We start from the raw sequence: 22003 nt of genomic DNA on the forward strand, positions 1-22003 counted from the left end.
GCTCATAGGAATTCTGTGAGCATTGGAGCTGTTACCACCATGACCAACACTAAAAACGCTACGTATACATACCTTTCTCTGGAACATCAGCACCTGCTATAGGAAAGCCTGGTAGAGCTGCATACAGGTGTCTTAAGTAGCCTGGAGGTTGGGCTAGTGAACCATAGAGAGGAGGACTCTGGCCCATAAGCCACTCTAACCATTACATCATGGTGGAAAATGTGAGCCCACAACCCCCCCCCAAAAAAAAAAGAAAAAAAAGTTTTAAATTTCAAAACCCTATTGTACTGCCATATAAGTGTTTCCTGCAGCCATAAGGGCTATTGGGGTTGTAGACAGGTAGGTATAAGGGAGTTCTGGTGAGATGTTTATGTGGCACCCTTTTTGTGAAGTTCACAGCAGTGCCCTGTAAGGTGCCCCACTGATCTGTTGTCATGTCTGGGTAGCCAGTCCATCACAATAGTGGCCCTTCCCACATCCAAATGGTCTTGTTTTGGGTGTTAAGGACAGACAAATTTTTTGTCGAAAATGTGGTATAAAGATAGACATACTGGTGATCAATGGCCTGGATGTCCAGATAGATGATTTTTTGAAAAAAAAAAAAAATTCTAGATGCATTTTTCAAGAATGGACATTTTTCCACTGCCGACTTTGGGCATCTAGCACCATACATCCGAATCGGATGACCAACTACAAAACATTCAGGAAAGAACTGAAAACTATGGGGCTCATAATCGAAAGAGAAAAACGTCCAAAAACCGGCCTAAGTCGACACTTGGATGAACATTTCCCAAATACGTCCAAGTGCTGATAATAAAAACAGCGCTACTCTGCAGGGCAGCTCCATCGATACCGAGAGCTGCCCCAACGAGAGACTCGTCCCTCAGCTGCAGAGAGAGAACCTCGGGCCGCGTGGGAGTCCAGCTCCGTCACCCGAGGCCTCCTGCGGCTCAACCTTTGTTTGATTTTTACTTTCACTTACACTCTCGGGCAGCTCCATTGAATCCGGAGCTACCCCATCACTGTCCGACCCTCCGGCTGCAGGGACGAAGCTTCGGGACGCGTGGGAGTCCAGCTCCGCCTCCCGAAACCCCCTGCAACCAAGCTCTCTCCAGCGCTACTCTGCAGGGCAGCTCCATCGATACCGAGAGCTGCCCCAACGAGAGACTCGTCCCTCAGCTGCAGAGAGAGAACCTCGGGCCGCGTGGGAGTCCAGCTCCGTCACCCGAGGCCTCCTGCGGCTCAACCTTTGTTTGATTTTTACTTTCACTTACACTCTCGGGCAGCTCCATTGAATCCGGAGCTACCCCATCACTGTCCGACCCTCCGGCTGCAGGGACGAAGCTTCGGGACGCGTGGGAGTCCAGCTCCGCCTCCCGAAACCCCCTGCAACCAAGCTCTCTCCAGCGCTACTCTGCAGGGCAGCTCCATCGATACCGAGAGCTGCCCCAACGAGAGACTCGTCCCTCAGCTGCAGAGAGAGAACCTCGGGCCGCGTGGGAGTCCAGCTCCGTCACCCGAGGCCTCCTGCGGCTCAAACTTCTTGATCTTACTCCTATCAAGTCCTATCAAGTCCACAATCACTACTCAAGCCTGACTCTGTACACTGTTTAAATCCGCCAAGGATTACCTGTTTTCTTCAACTGTCTTTCCGCCCCCCCCCGATCCAGCAGGAGGACATTTTACCATAAAAAAGCCAGCGCACAGCACCAACACGAGCCAGCCAGATCGGGCCGGCGTGGGAGCCCTGCTCCGCCCCCCCCGATCCAGCAGGAGGACATTTTACCATAAAAAAGCCAGCGCACAGCACCAACACGAGCCAGCCAGATCGGACCGGCGTGGGAGCCCTGCTCCGCCCCCCCCCGATCCAGCAGGAGGACATTTTACCATAAAAAAGCCAGCGCACAGCACCAACACGAGCCAGCCAGATCGGGCCGGCGTGGGAGCCCTGCTCCGCCCCCCCCGATCCAGCAGGAGGACATTTTACCATAAAAAAGCCAGCGCACAGCACCAACACGAGCCAGCCAGATCGGGCCGGCGTGGGAGCCCTGCTCCGCCCCCCCCGATCCAGTAGGAGGACATTTTACCATAAAAAAGCCAGCGCACAGCACCAACACGAGCCAGCCAGATCGGGCCGGCGTGGGAGCCCTGCTCCGCCCCCCCCGATCCAGCAGGAGGACATTTTACCTTAAAAAAGCCAGCGCACAGCACCAACACGAGCCAGCCAGATCGGGCCGGCGTGGGAGCCCTGCTCCGCCCCCCCAATCCAGCCGGAGGACATATTACATTCAAAAACGACCCAGCGCACCACTTCACAGAAGCCAGCCAGATCGGGCCGGCGTGGGAGCCCTGCTCCGCCCCCCCGAACCAGACATCAAAAATGAAGCTCTCCCTGCATACACACACACTAGCCACCCTTTTGATAATCCTCCTCATTTCTAGCTGGAAAGCAGCAGCAAACAACTTACCCACCACAACCACATCCTCCAGTACAACCAACTTCCAACTTCCCAACAGAAGAATACTCACATCAAGAAACTCGAACCACCACGCCAGCACTCAACACTCCATCACTGTTACCTGGAGAAGAAGATCAACACTTCCGAAAACAAAATCTCATCCATCTCCCACAACACTCATATACCCGGAAACAACTCACATTCCCCAGACTGACACGACCCCCCTTACATGTGCCTATGTTAACATCAGAGCACTAGGACCCAAAACAGAAAACATAAAAAATTGGATAAAAACAGAAAAACTTGACTGCCTATTCCTCACTGAAACCTGGTTAACCTCAGACACAGACCCTAGAATAAAAGAAGTATGCCCGCCAGGATACAAAATAACAGTAACCTGCAGAGAGAAAAAAAGAGGAGGAGGACTAGCAATAATATTCAAGAACTCCCTAACTCTAAACATACTTGAGAAAACATCCACTCCACAAATGGATTTCCTAGCGTGTCAACTCACAAACCCAACACTAAAAAACTCTCTAAACTGCTTGCTCTGCTACATAACACCAGGAAACTGGACCACAGTGAGACCTGAATTTGAAAACTTCATCTACCAAAACTCACTAACAGCTGAATATAACCTCATCCTAGGAGACCTAAACCTACACCTAGAAGACACAACCTCCACACCAGCAAATAACTGTCTATCCTTCCTCAATGCCTTATCCTTCCAGATCCTAAACCCACAAACCACTCATGAAAAAGGTCATCAACTGGACATTGCTGCATTCATGTCTCACCAACCATCCAATCCAGCAATCCAAACTCCTAACGGAACATGGTCCCCATCCCTATGGTCAGACCACTACATTTATAACTTCAACATCAATTGGACCAAGACCAAACACACACCTCAATCAAAAAAAACCACATATACCTCACGCAAACATATCGACCCAACCATTTTCTGGTCAAAGGTAGACGAAACTATCCAAGACTGCGACCCAAAAAACTTCATCTCCCACTGGAAAAATGTATCCACCAACATCCTTGATGATCTGGCACCCCTACAAACCAAAACCAGAACCAGCAGGAAATCAGACCAATGGTTTGATAATGAATTACTCCAACTCAAAAGACAGTGTAGAAGATTAGAAAGAAAATGGAGAAAAAAGAACCAAGATCAAACAAAAACCGACTGGAAAAAAATCAACAAACAATACAAAAATCTACTAAAAGATAAGAGGAAAAGCTACTACACTAATCTCATAGGCACGGAAACCCAAGATTCCAAAAAAATATTCCAAATCCTGAAAGAATTAACAGACACCAAACCATACACTACCACCACGAACACACCTCCACCATCACCCACCCTCTTAGCAGAACACTTCAAGAACAAAATCACCAACACCAGAGCCACACTCATCCTTAACCCATCCCATCAAAATCCAACCACAATCCACCCTACAGGAAAAGAGGCAATCGCAGCAGACAGAATTTGGACTCAATTCCCTAACACACAATGGTCAGAATTCAACAAATTCTACAAAAAATACAGCCATGCCTCCTGTGACCTCAACCATTGCCCCTCATATCTCCTTACCACCTCCAGTGTAAAATTCCGCACCATAACTCTACAATGGATCCAATTCACGCTCACAGAAGGCACATTCCCTGCTGACCTCAGCGAAATTGTCATCACCCCAATCCAAAAAGACCCAAAAGCACCACAAAACCTCCCATCTAACTTTAGACCTATAGCCTCAATTCCGCTATATGTCAAAATTATAGAAGGCCTTGTAGCCAAACTCCTCACCAATTACATAGAGGACCATAACCTACTCCACCCCATGCAATCAGGCTTCAGAACAAACTTCAGCACAGAGACACTACTAGGCTCCCTTATGGATACCGTCAGACAACAACTTAGTACAGGGAAAAAAATGCTACTCATACAACTGGACCTATCGGCGGCATTCGACCTAGTAGACCACAACATCCTTCTACAGATCTTAGATGCAATAGGCATCTCAGACAAAGTATACTCCTGGTTTGAAGGATTCCTAAAACTCAGAACCTACAGTGTAAAATCAAACAAAGAAAAGTCAGAATCCTGGTCAAACCCCTGCGGCGTACCACAAGGATCTCCACTATCCCCTACCCTCTTCAATCTCTACACTGCTTCTCTAGGAACGCATCTGGATAATCTAGGCATAACCTCCTATAGTTATGCGGATGACATCACCATCCTCGTCCCATACGATCATTCTAAACCTACCATGACAGACAAACTTCACCAAACACTTGAAGCAGTCACAACCTGGATGAAAAATCACAAACTTAAACTCAACCAAGACAAAACCAAATTCATCCTCCTAGAAAATGACAAAATCCAAACCACAACCAACCTAGACATAAACGCAACCAAATATCCCATCCAAACCACCATAAAACTACTAGGCATGACCATAGACAGATGCTGCACAATGCAACCACAAATAAATAAAACAATTCAAAAATCATTCGCAATCATGAGAAACCTGAGACAAGTCCGAAAATTCTTTGAAAGAACACAATTCCAACTTATAGTACAATCCCTAATACTAGGTATATTGGACTACTGTAACATACTCTTCCTTCCATGTCCTGCAACTACGATAAGACAACTCCAAACAATCCAAAATACAGCTTTGAGACTCATCTACTCATTGAAAAAACATGACCACATCACTGAAGCCTTCATCAACTCACACTGGCTCCCAATCCAAGAAAGAATCCACTTCAAATTTTACTGCATATTATTTAAAACCCTACACGGAGACAGCCCATCATACCTGAACAATCGCCTCATCCAAGCACCCAGTACCAGACACAGAAAAACTCACTCACCATTCATACCCCCCCCAATCAAAGAAGTAAAAAGAACAAAACTACACGACGGCCTCCTAGCCACTCAAGCCGCAAGACTGGACAACCAGATCTCCAACCTTCTGATGACCACCCCAGACTATAGGACATTCAGAAAAGAAATAAAAACCACACTTTTCAAGAAATTCCTGAAACAGCAATAACAACACGACCTCTAAATGCTCTTAAGATCTACAACTTACCTCTCTAGCTAATCATTGTAATTCTGTCTTTTTTAAATTAACCTTTTGTAATCCGCCTTGAACCGCAAGGTAATGGCGGAATAGAAATCCCTAATGTAATGTAATGTAATGTAATGTTTTGGACGTATTTCTAAACAACCTAGGCCTACATAGTGCCGCTGAATTACCAAAGCTAAACGGGGCATTTCAGGAGGAGTGTCGAGGGTGGGAATTGGGCGGGATGTGGGATGGCTTAGACTTAGTCATACAGCATGTATAACCGAAAGTTATACAGCACAGGATCGACGGAACTTGGACGTTGTGACTTAGACCATTAAAAACATAGTCTAAGTCACAAAAACCCACCTAAAGTCACCAGATAAGCACTGCAAACATATAATACAGACCCCCACACACTACCCCAGTGATCACCGACCCCCCCAACCCCATAAAAATATTAATCACACCTTTAAAATTCAGCCTCCAGACCAACATCACCTGGCAGCCTGGCATAGGAAAGCCTAGTCGTCCAGCACAGAGGTGGCTTCAGCCATCTTGGGGGTGGGTTAGGGACTCATGGAGAGGAGGACCCATGCCCATAAACCCCTATAATCACTGCATTGATACTTAAACATGTGCACTCCCCTATACACCCCCAAATCCCTTTTTTACTGGCATATAAATGGCTCCTGCAGCCATAAGGACTATTAGGGCAGTAGATAAGTGGGTCTAGGGATTCTGGAAGTGGTTTGGGGGGCTCACCTATAAGGGAGTTGTAGTGAGGAGAAGACATGGCACCCTTTTTGTGACATTCACAACAGTGCCCTTTAAGGTACCCCACTATTTAGGTGGCATGTCTGGGTTTTCAGTCCATCACTTTGCAGACCCCTCCCACGTCCAACAGGGCTTGTTCTAGGCGTTTTTGACTTGGATAAAAAGTTGGATGAAAATGTGGTATAAAGATGGACGATTTAGCGACTTGGACGATCAGATCGGCAGGATGTATAGACGATTTTCGAAAGAAAAAAAAATTTGGACATATTTTTCGAAAATGTGTCCTAGGCTGGTTTTTACTTTGGACGACTTGTGACGTACACGAAAATGGACTTAGACGTCCCTTTCGATTATGCCCCTCCACGCTTTTCAAAAAAATATGTCAAATGATCTAACTAAAACCTTATAAACTCTTCCCCAGATCCCATTGCTCATGCTATCCATCAATTCTTGTAAGCTCATTCTATCTATCAACTTTGTAAGCTCCCTGGAAATACCCAGGCCAGTTCTTTTTTGTAAACTGCCTAGAACTGAAAGGTATTGGTGGGATAGGAAACAGTAATGTTTCTTTTGATTATGCCCCTCCACATATTTGGGTAAATGTGCTATTTGAAAAGTTTTCTCTTTGCTACCCCCAAAAGCTGCCACTCTAGGTAGTCGCCTTGTCAGCCTAATGGATAAGCCAATCCTGTTCACTGCCTCCAAATGGAGTTTTTACTCAGAGTAGCAATAGTATGGAACAGTTTTCCAGCAAAACTAGTTATTGCTGCAACACAAAAGGCCTGATTTAGTAAGCCTTTTCTATCACTCTTTGTCAATGGAAAATAACTTTAGTTTAAAAAAGGCCTATTAAATCAATTTAAAAATAACTCAGATTTTTAAAAGAGTAAAATAATATTACATTCAAAATAATAGTATTGCTATATACCAGATAAATTACTTCAGATAATGAAATTTGGATATAGCACACATCTTTCCAGTATTTCAGTGAGTTACATTCAAATAGAGCAGGTATTTCATATAGCTTATTCAGTCTTCCTATTCACACCATCTACAATCCTTTCCTCTTCCTTATAGATCCTCTGTGCTTGTCCCATGCTTTCTTGAATTCAGATAGTCTTCCTCTTCAACATCTCCACCAGGAGGCCGACCCACACATCCACCACCCTTTCTGTGAAGAGCTATTTCTTTAGATTACTCCTGAGTCTATCCCCTTTCACCTTTTTCCTATGCTTCTAATTGAGAGAGACTCATCTGTTCATTTATGCCATAGAGATAGGGTTACCATATTTTGCCCTGAAAAATCCCGGATGCATGGCCCCACCCTGTTCCGCCCTCAGCCCTGCACTGTTCCAACCAGCTTTGCTCCATTCTGCCTCTAGCCTCGCCCTATTCTGCCTCTAGCCCCGACCCCCAAAAGCTTTATCTTTTTATTCCTGACCTCCAGGTTGTGTCCGAGGGCTCAGAGGCCTTCCAGACACGGCCAGTTTTCCAAAACCCAGACAAACTGCTGGACCACCAAGAATACAGATAGGCCGGGGGAGGCCTACCTCGATGGCTGGGAGGAGGGGGCTTCTGGGAGGAGTCTTGCTATATGCTAGGGGGAGGGAAAGCGGGGGCATTGTTGGAGGAGGGCCCTTTTTTAAAAAAGAAAAGTTATATGGGCTCTACCGCACACCTCATTTGTATGCAATTTTCTTTGAGCATTGATCGCTGTTTTGAAATCGTTAGTTCAACCACGGCTACAAACACACTCAGTATTTAATGGGGACTTTTGAACATCCCCCTCCCCTGAGCCAGTTGCCATGGTGAGCCCCAGGAAGTAATTTGCAACACTGTTTGTTATGGATAGTATATTTTCACCTTCCTTCAGATTATCATTACAGATCTAAAATGTATCAATTGCGGGAAAGTCTTTCAGTTTAATAATTTTGGTCTCTGAATAGAACTGTGAAGTAATGAAAGGAAGGCTGAACAGCAGGAACCTCTGTACAACTGTCACCCTGATCAACAATGTAATTATAGCAGCTTTCTGAGAAATCTTTATTTGCATATCTGATGAAGCACTAATTAATTATAAAGCAAATGCCAAATCCTATTTGATGATGTGGACCCTTATGCTCAAAAGTTCATACCTCAATAAACTGGTTAATCTTATAAATTGCTACCAGCCTCTTTGTTATTTTTTAATGACACTGCATGAACTTGTGCTGCACTCTCATAATCCAAAATTATACAGGGGCAGAACAAGCTGCATTGGAAAAAAGCCAAAATTTTACCATTGATTTCTATAATGGATGGTACTAAATAGAAAACAAACAAAACAAAAAGAAGATAAAAATTTTATTGGACTAATTTAATATGCTTTTTGACTAGCTTTCAAGATGTATTTAGTCCAGTAAAAAAAAATATAATTTTGTCTTCTTTAATTTTGTTTTATTTCGATTACCTTTAAAAGTGGACTAATGCAGTCACCAAACCAATTTGTCTATAATTGAAGAGAATAAACTTTCCAATCACATAGATGTGTCTGGTTATTATGAGACAGTTTGGGCTGAGAGGAAGCCGTGTCACTGACCTGTCTCATGATGTTGTAGGTGTCCAGCTCCTTCTTACCCTGCAGAAAAAGGTAGATGAGACGATGCACCATGTTCACATTTCCTTGGGCCACAGCAATATGCAGAGCTCTGAAACAAGAAGAGGATTAATTTTTATACTCAAAAAGCAGTAAACATCACTCCTATGCAGGAATCAGGCTTAATGTACAGCTTCTGATGTAATGTGTCCCTTGCTCAGTGTATGGTCAGACAATGAACAAACTCAGGAAATAGGGAGCCCCTCTCCTGGCTAAAATTAATTTGACAGCTTGAAATACTGACATGCTTCTGAGATGGTTGATTCAGTCCTGGGTCTGTCCCACTACATGCAAATAAATTTATTTCTAGTTTTCTTAAAGGATTGAGGTTGACAAGCATATGTCCATGAATCCATGGGGCAATATCATGGCTGAACCAGCCTGCCCTTGTGGAACTGGTGAGGTGGCAACTTAAGATCAAACTCTTTCCACACCCCCAGAGCATCACTAAAGTGACCCTAATCACTAGCAGGGAAAGAGAAAGATTTTCAGAGATTGTCTGCTTTGAGCAGCGTGAGAGACTTGAGAGAGAGGAAGCTCCAGCTGCAAAGAAAGGCAGGGTGTTACAATAAAGCGAAACTTTATGTCAAGACGCAAAGATGGGGGGAAGACAGGGACGGGAGGGGCTCAGGGTTCCAGTAATTGTAAACTCTCTGACCTCATATCCTGGCTGAGGGAGCGCCAGGCAGGGCACAGGTGTGGTAAAAGGCAGGGGAAAGAGCCTTGTGTAGTAGGCAGAGAGGGAAGTAGCCTTCCCATCTTTACTCATAGAGGGTGCTCTCTTCGGATTCTCCTTTGCAGTGCTGCACAGAACGGTGTTTGAAAATGAAATTGTTCACTGCCATGAATGGGATCAGGTCTAAGTTTTACAATTATTGATATTAGCTCTAAAAGTTCCTTCTGTAACAGCCACATTCCAAGGAGAATAAATGTGTGCGTGTGTAAATATTTGTATATCAATTTTTTTGCCAAGGCTGGTACAAGGGTACTGGGTAGTGGGGTACCCTATGCAAACCTATAGCCTTGTCCCCCACCCCCAATGTTTTGATAAACTAAACAATCATGATCATCTCCACACCACCTTTCCTAAAATGATCAGTAACAACAAACAGTTGAACAGACTACTTTTACGTATTAAACTCTGTTTTGTCTATTTATACATAATAGGGGTAATTCTCAAAAGGTTCTTCAAGTTAGGTGATGAGATAATGCACACTAAGGGCTCCTTTTGCGAAGCTGCATGACTTTTAATCACGCGCTACTGCTGCGCTAGCCGAAAAACTACCGCCTGCTCAAGAGGAGGCGGTAGCGGCTAGCGCGTCCAGCGGTTTAGCGCGCGCTATTACGCACATTAAACCGCTAACACGGCTTTGTTAAAGGAGCCCTAAGTTCAGATTCTTTAACGGCAGTTCTGCATTCAACTGCTGTTATATAATTACTAGCATAAGTCCGCATTTATGAACCTAACTTTAGGCGTAAGCACTTAGGCCCAGATTCTAAAAGTGGTGTTTAGCCTAAGCTAATTGTTTTAATTGACTGTTAATGGTGTAGTAATTGACCGCACCATTAAAAATAATTAAAACAAAAGAAAAAAGTAGGCCCCATGAGGTGCCTACAAAACACAGTGCTGGAATCGTGTCTACACAGACGCGTAGCGGCGCCAAATATCAAAAGAAGTGTGGTTATGGAGGGAGTTGATGTTCGGTGCCGCTAAGCATGATTCTTTGTCGAAGATAGGTGCCGGAAATGTAGGCCTGAAAACCCTGGCCTATACTTCCGGCACCTACCTTTGACACAGGCTGCGATTCTGAAAACGCTGCTGTAATCTGAGTGACACATGACCTGCACTGTTTTTTCAGGCACCTACCAATTACGGCGCCACTTTCAAAATTTGGGCCATAATGACTGGGGTAAGTGATAATGCTTAACTGTAGGCATTTAGATGTGCAAAAGCTAGCATTCTATAACTGTACACATAACTGCTTGACCCTCTCCTGACCGTCCATTCCCTCACAGGTTCACAACCCCCTTGGCATTGCATGCTCTAGAAATTAAGTGCACAACTTATAGAATACTGATTAAGGGCAGTTATATACCTGGGGGACAACGGGATAGAAATCGAATTAAATAAATAAATATATATGACTGCCAATTAGCACCAATTAACAACAGTTATAGCCAATTTTTGACTGTTAGGACCAATTAATATTTAATTAATCTATTAAATTATGCTCGCAACTGATCTTATCCTATATGCTGTGCATGCAAAACTGTGTGCTAATTGGAAATTTGGGTATACAACTTTATAGAATTAGAAGGAATAAGGGTAATTAAAAAAATAATTATTCAGACTAAATAGCTATGTATCTGGGTATTTGAGCTATTTGAAAATTTTCCATTATCCCTCTTTTGCTTTGACTGCAAAGGTACTTTACTGCTGCTGCCGCTCTGGGCCAGGGGTTGGCAACTTACAGTTCGTGAGCCACATGCAGCTCTTCTTGCATGTGGCTGCGGCTCTCTAGGCCCCGACCCTTTAATCTTCTTTCCAACCCCACAATCACCCTCCCCCCAGGCCTACTGAGGTACCTGGTGGTCCAGCGGGGGCCTTTGTAGCAGGAGCACAGCTTACTCGCTACTGCCTCCTCATGGCTGCCTTCTAAAATGGCTGTCATGACCTCTCTTAGCTACTTGCGGCATTTCCTGTAGTACCATGAGCTGACATGAGGTCATGGCAGCCATTTTAGAAGGCAGCCACATGAAGGCAGGAGCAAGAGGGCCGCACTCTTGCCACAAAGACTCCCACTGGACCACAGTAGGCTCGGGGGGGGGGGGGGAGGAGAGGGGGAGAATAATGCAGTTGGGAGGGAGATTAAAGGTTTGGGGCCTAGAGAGGGACAAAACCTTGGCTATGGGTTGGGGGAGAGGCAGGGGAGTAATAAGACATGTAGAGACCTACAAGGGGATTGGAGTGGAGAGAAGCTACACTTTGCGGCTCTTTGTAAATCTTGGGTCAAACATTTTGGATAAATTGGCTCTTTGCTGTAAAAAGATTCCCAACCCATGCCCTAGGCCAATACTTCTCAACCAGGGCACATGTATCCAATCAGGTTTTTATTGGCTATCCACATTGGATATGCATGAGAGAGATATGCATACCAAGGAAGCGGTGCTTGCAAATCTATATCATGCATATTCATTGTGGATATCCTGAAAATCTGAATGGATGGGTGTGCTCCAAGGACTAGGTTGAGAACGCCTTTTCTAGGCAGCCACCTGTTCTGCCTAATGGATAAGCCAGCCATGGATTTTGCAAGTGTATCAAGAATATTTATGTGACTGTGTTGGATACAGCCAAAAGGAAGCCTGAAATTTAGTTTTGGGTGTTTGTGTGTATCTATATGTGAGTGAAACACTAAGTGTACTAAATGTTGCAGGAAGTATATTGTGTGTATGCATGTGTGTCAAAATGCTGTACAGTCAGAAATTGTGGTGAGTTTGGTCTCCTCTTACTGAAGTCTGTGGCACTATTTTTATTCACAGGTGGCACAAGAAGATTGAAGGTCATATCTCTGAATGCATCCTCAGATTCCATGGCCCCAAAGAAAAGCTAAACAGTGTTGTGGTTTGGGGGAGTTCCCCTGCTCACTTTTCACATATCTGTTTAGATTTACACTTCCCATTAATAGCACCTGAAGGACAAACAAAACCACAAACCATATGCAGAACAAATATTACTGTAAACACACATATACACACTCACAAACCTCTCCCAGGAAGCTTGCACTGATGTCATGTAAGAGAAACTTGTATTGCTGCTGTCTGAGATGTACCTATTCTGTGATGGGACAGTGTGTTGCAATGTGTGTGCAAGTGAAGAAAGATTGTACTACTATAGTGAGATGCCACATGTGTGTAATTGGGTGCAGAGGAAGATCTTGATTTCTGAGGCAATTTACTGAAACTTTATAGACAGAGTAAATGTGTAGGCAGTGGCGTACCTAGCATATGTGACACCTGGGGCCTATCATTTTTTGGCACCCCCCCATCTCTATGAAAAACATGATTTTTAGTAACAAGCCACACATCACACATGAGTACCTAGGAAAAGGCAGCATCTTACATATTGCAGTGAGCAGTACATCAATACACCCATTGTAAAACTAAACAAGCCAGACTAGTACAGATCAATCCTACACCGTCAGTCCTAACAGAAAACCATGTCTTTCGAACACACAGAACACAGAAAACACCTTCGCCTAGTATGGAATATGTCATCACAAACTAACCCCTCCCCCTTTTATAAAACTGTAGTGTGGATTTTAGCCACGGTGGTAACAGCTCTGACGCTCTAGAATTCTGAGCATCAGAGCTGCTACCACCACGGCTGGTGCTAAAAAACGCTTCACAGTTTTGTAAAAGGGGGGATAAAATAAGACAAAGGTTAAATTGAACCAGCAAGAAGCTGGACTCTGCATAAAATGCAACACCACAGAAACAGTGGCACATGTCTCCTAAAGCAATAAATAAATAGAAAATTTTTGTTCTGCCTTTGTCTTCTCTGGTTTCTGCTTTCCTCATCTTCTTTTTACTGTCTTCCTTCCATCCACTGTCTGCCATCTCTCTGCCCCTCCCTATATGGCTTCTTTCCTTCTATGCCCCTTCCAGAAACTGTATACCTCCCCCTTCCATCTCTCCTTTCACCCCCATTGGTCTGTCATCTCTCTCCTCTCCTTCCCTCTCCTACACCTCTCTTCTGCAAACCCTTTCTTCCCTCATTTTCCTTTTCAATTTATTTTCTGCATTCATCTAGATTACATTCTTACTACCCTCTCATCAATTTCCTTTTTTACTGTCTACCTACAGCTCGCCACCTCTTTCCCTCACCCCCTCCAGTATTTCCCTAACTCAATCCTTTTCCCCCATCATCTGCCCTCTTCTCTCTCCCCACTTCTATCATCTGCCCCTTCTCCCTACTTCCATCATCTGCCCTCTTCTCTCTCCCCTTTCTCCCCACTTCTATCATCTGCCCCCTTCTCTCAATCTCTCCATCCACCACAGGCCCATCTCCCTTACTCACCTTTCCGATTTTGGCAACAAGATCTGCAACCCCCCCACTCCCCCGTGATGACATTTAAGATTGGCAACGGGCCTCCTTCTACCCCTGGCATCAACAGAACTTCAGATCGGCAACGCGGTGCTCAGTCAAAAGCGGAAACAGGAAGCTGAGTCTGAGGGAAGCTTTTGACGTGAGCACTAGAGAATGACACGGGGAAAAAAATCTGTCCCTGTCACTGCACCATCCCCTTCACCGCCCCTACCGCCATCTCATTCACCGCCCCGTCACCGTCCCCGCAGCATCCATACAAGCCTCAGTACTACAATATTTAGCTTATTCCTTCCTCATAAATCAAAGTTCTGGCTGCTGTACTGGAGAAAGAGATGTTCAGCTGGTAGGGCTTTGTTTATAAATTTTTATCAACACAACTATTATACTACTTTATCCTGAAGCAAAAAAAAAAAAAAGAAATATAATTTTTTTTCTACCTTTGTTGCCTGGTTTCTGCTTTCCTCATGTTCTCATTCAATTCCTTCCATCCACTGTCTCTCTTCTCTCTGCGTCTTTCATTTGCTCTGTTACTGTGCCTCTCCCTTTCTCCCCCCTTCCAAATTGGTCTGGCATCCATCTTCTTCCCTCCGCTCCCCCCATAGTCTGGCATCTCTTTATTCTTCCCTGCCAGCGTCTTCTCCCCACTCTCTCTTCCCCATTTCCCTTCAGCTTCTTCTCCCCACTCTCTCTTCCCCATTTCCCTTCAGTGTCTTCTCCCCAATCTCTCTTCCCCATTTCCTTTAGTGTCCTTCTTCCCCCGTCTTCCCCTTGTCCTGTCAGTGTCCTTCTCCCCCCTCTGTCTTCCCCATATGCTTTCAGCGTCCTTCTCCACCCCTCTGTCTTCCCCATGTGCTTTCAGCGTCCTTATCCCCCCTCTGTTTTACCCATTTCCCTTAAGCGTCTTTTCCTCTACACTCCATCTTTCTCCCTCCCTGCCCCTTACCTTCGTGGCGCTTGCCCCCCACTCGCCCGACCGACAACAGGCTCAGTCCGACAAACCTCCCTGCCCTTTGGCTGGCGATGTCTAAACGGCCTTCTTCCAGCCACCGGAGCGTTGTCGTTGCATATGGCTGCCGTAAAGGTCTTCTCTGACATCCATGTCAAGTGCTGGTAAATTAGGCCCTGGTCTAATGTATCGGTGCCTACCTAAGGCATCACTAGGCTTGATTCTACAAGTGGCACCTAGTAGCTGATTGAAAACCACAATGTAGGCGTGCTGTTTATAGAATCTGGCCCTAGTGGCTAACGGTTACATGTGTAGCTATAGCTGTGAGTAGTCACCAATGAACAAGTGGTTTAGGAACGGGGTGTGAGGGTTTCATTGATAGTTAAAGGAGTGTGGAAACAAAAAAGATTAAGAACCCCTGGTGTGAGTGAAGCTTGCAACGCTGCCGCCTGTGTTGTACCTGTTCTGTGGTGGGGTTATGTGTTTGTGTGAGGGAAGCTTGCAGGATAGCTTCCTCTACTGTACCTGTTTCATAGTGGGGCAGCTTGCACTTTTCTGATATGAGCAGTGTATATGAGAGAGCTTGAAATGCTGCTCTCTATATTATACTTGTACTAGTTGTAGTGGAACCAAAATTCTTGACAGCTGCTCTGCCCCTCTCCCCTTCTACTCTACTCACTGTGATTCCTCCCTAAAGGATTATTCCTTACGTGTCTCCATCCTCATCCTGCTTGGATGCCATTGAAATATCTGTGGCCAACTGGTTATCCAAGGAGTAAAGGAAGTGGCAGGTGGGCCCATGAACCCCAAGAATGGAGCCTGGCAGTAGAGGGTATGATGTGGTAGGATAGAGAGGCAAATTTGGGGGGAAGCAGGAGCCTGACACACCTGGGAGAAAAAGAGAATGAAATCAGCATATTATAGTAAATTGTCAAAATACAACTCATTACATGAACTTAACTTTTCCTACTGATACACAGTCAGCATGTCCCAGAACTCAATATGAAGACCAAGGTCATTACCAGAGGAGCTTAACCACTGACATACAGGCAACCTCTCACAAGAAATAATCTGACCCTCATGATCAAATCATTAGCAGAAGAGCTTAACCCCTCTTATTATACACAGGAAGCTCTCCCTCGACACAGCCAGAGCTTCAAGTCAGGCCAAGTGTATAATGAAGGAGTTTAACTCTTTCTAGACAGCTCTCTCTAGAGTAGACAGACAGATACATATACCAACCCACCCTCTCCACGCCCAATTCCCAAAGTGCCATACTCTCTTTCCAGAGACTTCTGCACCACCTCCATTCCTGATTCCTAGATCACTTTGTTTCTCAGGGTTAGTTTGGGCACTCACCTGGGTAATAGTGAGGCAGATGGGGGAAGGTGACTGTCACATATGGAGAATAATAAGCAGTGGGGTGAGGGCAACCATCAGAGAGATTCAGTAGTCCTTCTGTACTGCCATGCTGTGGTCCTTTTGCCTTCTCACAGGCTGCTTCCTTGCACCCTTCAGTTTTGGGAACTTTCCCTGTGCTCTGAGGACTCCTTTCACTGTCCTGCACTGTGTGGCGCCTTTTCCTGAGGGGAAGAGATGCTTGGGGCTTCTGCAGGCCTGCTGGTCCCTCTGGTTCTTTGCCATCTGGTTGCCTCTCCGATACAGGGCCTCTAAGGAACTCCCAGGCTGAGTCCCTCTGAGGGTCTTGAACCCCTTGCTTGTGCAAATTTGAATCATATGCTGTCTCTCTGTCTGGTTTCGGCTCTGACTTTGCTTCCAAAAGACATTGGAGGTTCATTGTGACAGGAGACTGGTGACTATTCCAAGGGGCCCCTGTGACAGGAGGCTGGGGGTAGTTCTGAGGGGCCCCTGCAACAGAAGGCTGAGGACAAATCTGAGGTGCCCCGCCTGTGACATGAGGTTGGGGACAGTTCTGAGGGGCCCCTTCTGAAAATGAAGGCTGGAGATAGTTCGGAATGGCCCCTTCAGAGCTTCGTGGCCAGCAGACGACTATTTTGGGGGGCACCCCACTTGGCAGATGCTGAATATTTGGAATCATATGAGCCCCTGGGAGAGGGGGTGGGGTGGGCAATGGCACATGGGCAGGCAGTGAAATAGAAGAGAGGGGTTTCAGCTCATTCTCAGAGCCTTTAATTCCCAGAGGGGTACCCTGGCACACACTGTAATGTTGGGGTCTTGTAGGAGAGTGCTCCATCCTCTCCCCAGCATCCATATCCTTGCTGTTTTTCCTTGTCCTGAGGTCTAAAGGCAGGACGCTGTGGGCTCGTTCCTTATCCATGATCCCTGGCTCCCTCTCTGCCTCCTGCCTCTGCATGGCTCTGCTTCTCGGGCTCATCCAAGGCTCTAGCCGCTACTAGCACTGCTCCAATTCTTGGAAACATCCAGTTAAGAGAGCCCCCCAATCCAGCTCCTGGGATGACAGCAAAGATCTGATGTTGTAAAACATGTCATGAGAGGGTCATTGTTATAGAACTCAGAAACATAGATAGCACCTCTTCCCAGCTTCTCTCAGTGCCAGCGCTGAGGTCAGAGGGAAGACACTGTGGGAGGACAGGGTTAGGGAGTTCCCAGGGTTTTCTCTCTGCACTGCAATCCTAGGTCCCCGGAATGCTCCGTCTTCTGTTCCTCTGTGCAGAGCCCTTTTTCTCCAGCTGTCTGCAAGTTTGTGCCCGTGCAGCTGTCTCTCCTGTGCAGCTGTCTCTCCTGTGCAGCTGTCTCTCCTTCAGTGTGTTGTTCGTCTGCTCTGAGGTCCTCACTCGCTGGCTGGCTGCCTCTCTGGGTGAGTCTCTATTCTGGTAGGGACTTCCCCTGCTTTTCTCCTGAATCTGAGGTACTTTTCTCAGAGCTTGCACCGCCTCTTCCCTGAAGGGGAGCTCCTCCTACACACCTGCCCTGTTGCTACCAGCGCTGGGTCTTGGGGGGTTTGCTCGCAGCTTCCACCCCCGCTACCATCACTCTTGAGTCAGAACAGGGGCTCCCAGGATAGGATGGAAAACCTAAGGCAACTGCTTCTTTGGAATATTTTCTGTCTGGTGCCCTACAGCTCCCCTGTTTCTTGGTTTTCAGTGGTTCAGCCTGAAGGAAGGAAGGGAAAATAAGTTACAAAAAAGATCAAAGTTTGGGATCAGGAAAAGCTGAGGGCAAAGGCCTCTGACTAGGGATTTCTGCTGTCGAACTGTCATATAATTCCAGTATACACAAGCTACAGGAATTCACAGTGTCACTGCTAGAAAGAGCATACTGAATGTGAGCACAGAGAGAGTTTAACTTCTGGATTCTATAAAGTGTGCCGAAATTTAGGCAAGATCCAGAGATGCACTTGCAACCTAATTGACAATCAACACCAATAATTAGATGCTAATAGTGAATTATTGATGTTAATTGGCACCAATTAGGAAGTGCATCTGGCTGCATGCTAATCTAAATGGGTAAAGGGGATGAGATTTGATAGACTGTTTTGATTGTGACAGTTTGCGTATTTTAGATACTTATTTTGTATCTGAGGCATTCAAATGTTAAGTGACTTGCTCAGAGTCATAAGGAGCTGCAGTGTGAACAGAACTCACAACTTGAGTGTGCTGAGGTAGGTGTTCTAACCACTAGGTTACTCCTCCACTCCATAATCTATAAGTCTGGGTGCCCAAATCCCATAGCATGTAACCCAGAAAGGGGCATGGCCAGGGCATACACGTTCTTAAAAGATGCATGCAGTGTTATAGAATTCTGGGGATCTGCATCCAACTTGCATGCCAGGATTTATACCAGGATTCAGCTGGCGTAAGCCGTGTAGTATTGCTGAGCGGCACCCAGGGTGGTGGTGCCCATCCTCTCCCCCCCCCCCCCCCCGTGCTGCACGCGTGCCCTCTTCCCCTTTCCCGTACTTTTTTAACTTCTCTAGCATGGGCAGCATGCCCATGTCGGTGTCGGCTCGCCATTTGACGTCACTTCCTAGGCACGGTTCCCAGAAGTGAAGCTAGAGAAAGTGCCGATGCCAACACGGGCAGCAACCTCACACCGGGGAAGTTAAAAAAGGTGTGGGGAAAGGCAAGGGGCATGTGTGTGACAAGAGGGGCAGAAAGGAGGAGGGGTTCCAGGCCCTTAGGAAGACAGCGCCCGGGGTGGACCACTCCCCTCACCCCCTCGTCCCCACCTTACTACGCCACTGGGGGTAAGTTTAGAGAATGACACAGGGTTGTCCCTGTCCCTGTGGTTAACTGCGGGAAACCATCCCTGTGTTATTCTTTAAGGAGAGAGGGAAAAAATCAGAGTATGAATAGGCACAGCCACTGACCCTCAGTACTTGCAGTGAAGAATGCTTGTGTAGAAGGACTGAGGTTGAGATAGGCACTAAAGAATGACACGGGATGGTTTCCCGCATTTATCCACAGGGACGGGTAATTCCAGCTGGGTAGTATTCTATAATGGTGTTCTTCAACCATTTTACACCTATGGACCAGCGGAAATAAAATAATTATTTTGTGGATCGACGGTTGAAGAACACTGGGCCAGACCCCACCCATCTCCACCCCAGACTCTGCCTCATAATAGTACTAATTGTAACACTATTTTTTCCATTCATTTTTCTTATATACACACAATATAATCTTATTAACAACACATAATGGTTAACCACAAAATTAAACTACACAAAACCCACTGGATGCTTCTCAACATTCATTCCTACCAGAACACAGATAACCGCTATGCAAATATGGGACCAAAAACTAAAAGTACTAATATATACAAACAAACCCTAAGATTCAAGACTCTGTATGCAGTACAATCCCAGAGAAAAAGAAACAAATGCATTTCTTCCTGAACAGTGCAAAATACAGACAGAAGCTATCAATTCTCAAAATGGACACAATTCAATCACTAAATTCAAAAATAAAATCATTCCACCTACCTTTGTTGTCTCCCGCCCTCCATGCTGTGCCTTACCTTCTGACCTGCTCCCGCCTGGCCGTTTTATGCCGCACCTGGTGTTATCTTCAGGCCGGCTCCTTCTTCCTCAATGCCGCAGTGCACAAAGCCGAGGGCAGCAGCTCCTTGCATGTCTTGCACCTCATCTGGAAGCCTTCCCTCTGATGTTTCGATGTCAGAGAGAAGGCTTCCAGTTCAGGTGCAGGACGCACTTAGGATCTGCTGCCCGCGGCTTTGTGCACTGTGGCAGTGAGGAAGAGGGAGCTGGCCCGAAGATAATGCCACATCGATCGCACCGTGGATCGGCGGTTGAAAAACACTGTCTCGGGCCTGATGCACGTGCTGGCTCTGTGGACCGTCAGGAAATTTCTGCAGACCGGCACTGGTCCTGGACTGGTGGTTGAAGAACACTGTTCTATAAAGAGTGCACTGAGTGCTGATTTTTCCTGGTGCTTCTGAAGAATATAGACTTTGTTGGTTGGAAGGACATCTCTCATGCCTTTTGTTTTGTATTGAGTTCATTGTAAGACAAGATTTTCTCTTCTTGTTTGTTTGCATATTTTTCAGTGCTATTTACTGACTCTGGCCCTAAGTGACTTGGTTTACATCAAACAGTGAAGATGTGGAGGCAGTGGAATTAGATCCTGTCTCTCCGGGACATAAGAGGTAGGATCACAACTCTTTGTTGAAAATTCCAAAGGTATACTATGAACCTGATGTACACGAGGGGCCACTGAAAAGTTCTCAGCCCAACCAACAAAGTTGGGGCAGTCTCCATCGAGGGCTATACAGGTAGTCCAGTGATTTTCTATTTTTTTCATTCCATCAGAAAAATACATACAGGACTTCCAAAAACATACACCTACACTCCATCCCAAGGATATTTTTAACCCTAAATCTTCTTCCAAAATGCACATCCCTGGAATATACACACTTAGGCATACACATTAATCGCTTACCCATAAAATACAAACTTCATCAGAGGCATATACAACTCCCCCCCCCAAAACCTTTCCACACAACACACTGTCTCCACCCTTATATCGTACAAAGACATATGTCCCTGGGAAATACACATCAGGTATCCTGAGAATAGCCCTCCTCTCCTTCCATTAACATTTTTTTGTGGGCGATGGCAGCAGGGGATATGCAAATGAGTATAAGGAGATGGAAAAGAACCTTTACAAGGGAAGATGATGGAAAGGAACTGAGGCTTGAAGATGAAGATGAATTTTAAAGGAGATTAAAGACAGAATGCCTGAAAGAGGAGGAGAAATGGAAAAGAATGTGGGAGGGCTCAGACAAAACTAAGAAATAGAGAATGACAGAGGGACAAATTTGTCCCTGTTCTCGCAGGAACTCAATTTCCCCATCCCGTGCCCACAAGTTTTGTCACTGTCCTTGTCCCTGCCCCATTCCTGTAAGGTCTGCCTTAATTGTACAAGCCTCGAACACTTATGATTATAAAGTGCTTGAGGCTAGTGCAGATGAAGACAGAGCTTGCAGGAATGGGGCAGAGACAGGAAAAGAACTTGCTGGGACGGGAAAATGAGTTCCCGTGGGGAAGGGGAAAATTTGTCCCTGTGTCATTCTCTACTAGGAAAGGATGGGTAGGAGAAACCTGGAGAGAGCAGCAGGGAAGATAAGAACGGGAGGAGGTGGAAGGATGGTGATGCCTTACACCTCCTTTCCCCCTGCCCCTTTATAAAATCCTAGATCTGCTTATTAGTGGTATGTGTTCATTCACATTTATAATTCTGTGTATAGCCAGATTGAAAAATGAGATGGTTGTGCATTCTGTCATTTCTTAAACAGGACATAAGACAATTTCTTTAATAAACCAATAGGATTCTCCTTTCTAAGCATGGCCACCCCAGGGTGAGAGAGACCACAGAGACAGTTTGGCAGTGATAGAGGTTAGCTCTGGGTTAGTGCTCTGGAAGTGTTTAGATCTGATACAAAGATAATGCCTCGTCACTGCTACAGAATGAGGAAGCAAGCCCTGCTCCTGGCACAAGTAAGCCATGGCACCTTCTTTGACAGGAACCC

The 22003-nt window shown here is 45.7% G+C and overlaps 1 protein-coding gene across 1 annotated transcript in view; it reads right to left on the bottom strand.

Annotated features, from left to right (window-relative positions):
- The window catches only part of LOC117345795, a 67712-nt gene extending 49907 nt beyond the window's left edge, over positions 1–17805 (bottom strand). The window contains exons 1-3 of the mRNA XM_033914957.1: positions 16370–17805; positions 15721–15898; positions 8901–9009 (exon numbers count right to left, since the gene is read on the bottom strand). Of these exons, the coding sequence (XP_033770848.1) occupies positions 8901–9009; positions 15721–15898; positions 16370–17366 (1284 nt within the window). The 5' untranslated portion in view covers positions 17367–17805. The remainder of the gene's footprint in view (positions 1–8900; positions 9010–15720; positions 15899–16369) is intronic.
- Between the last annotated feature and the right edge of the window lie 4198 nt (positions 17806–22003).

Source organism: Geotrypetes seraphini, chromosome 11 (assembly GCF_902459505.1).
Source record: "Geotrypetes seraphini chromosome 11, aGeoSer1.1, whole genome shotgun sequence".
Taxonomy (NCBI): domain Eukaryota; kingdom Metazoa; phylum Chordata; class Amphibia; order Gymnophiona; family Dermophiidae; genus Geotrypetes; species Geotrypetes seraphini.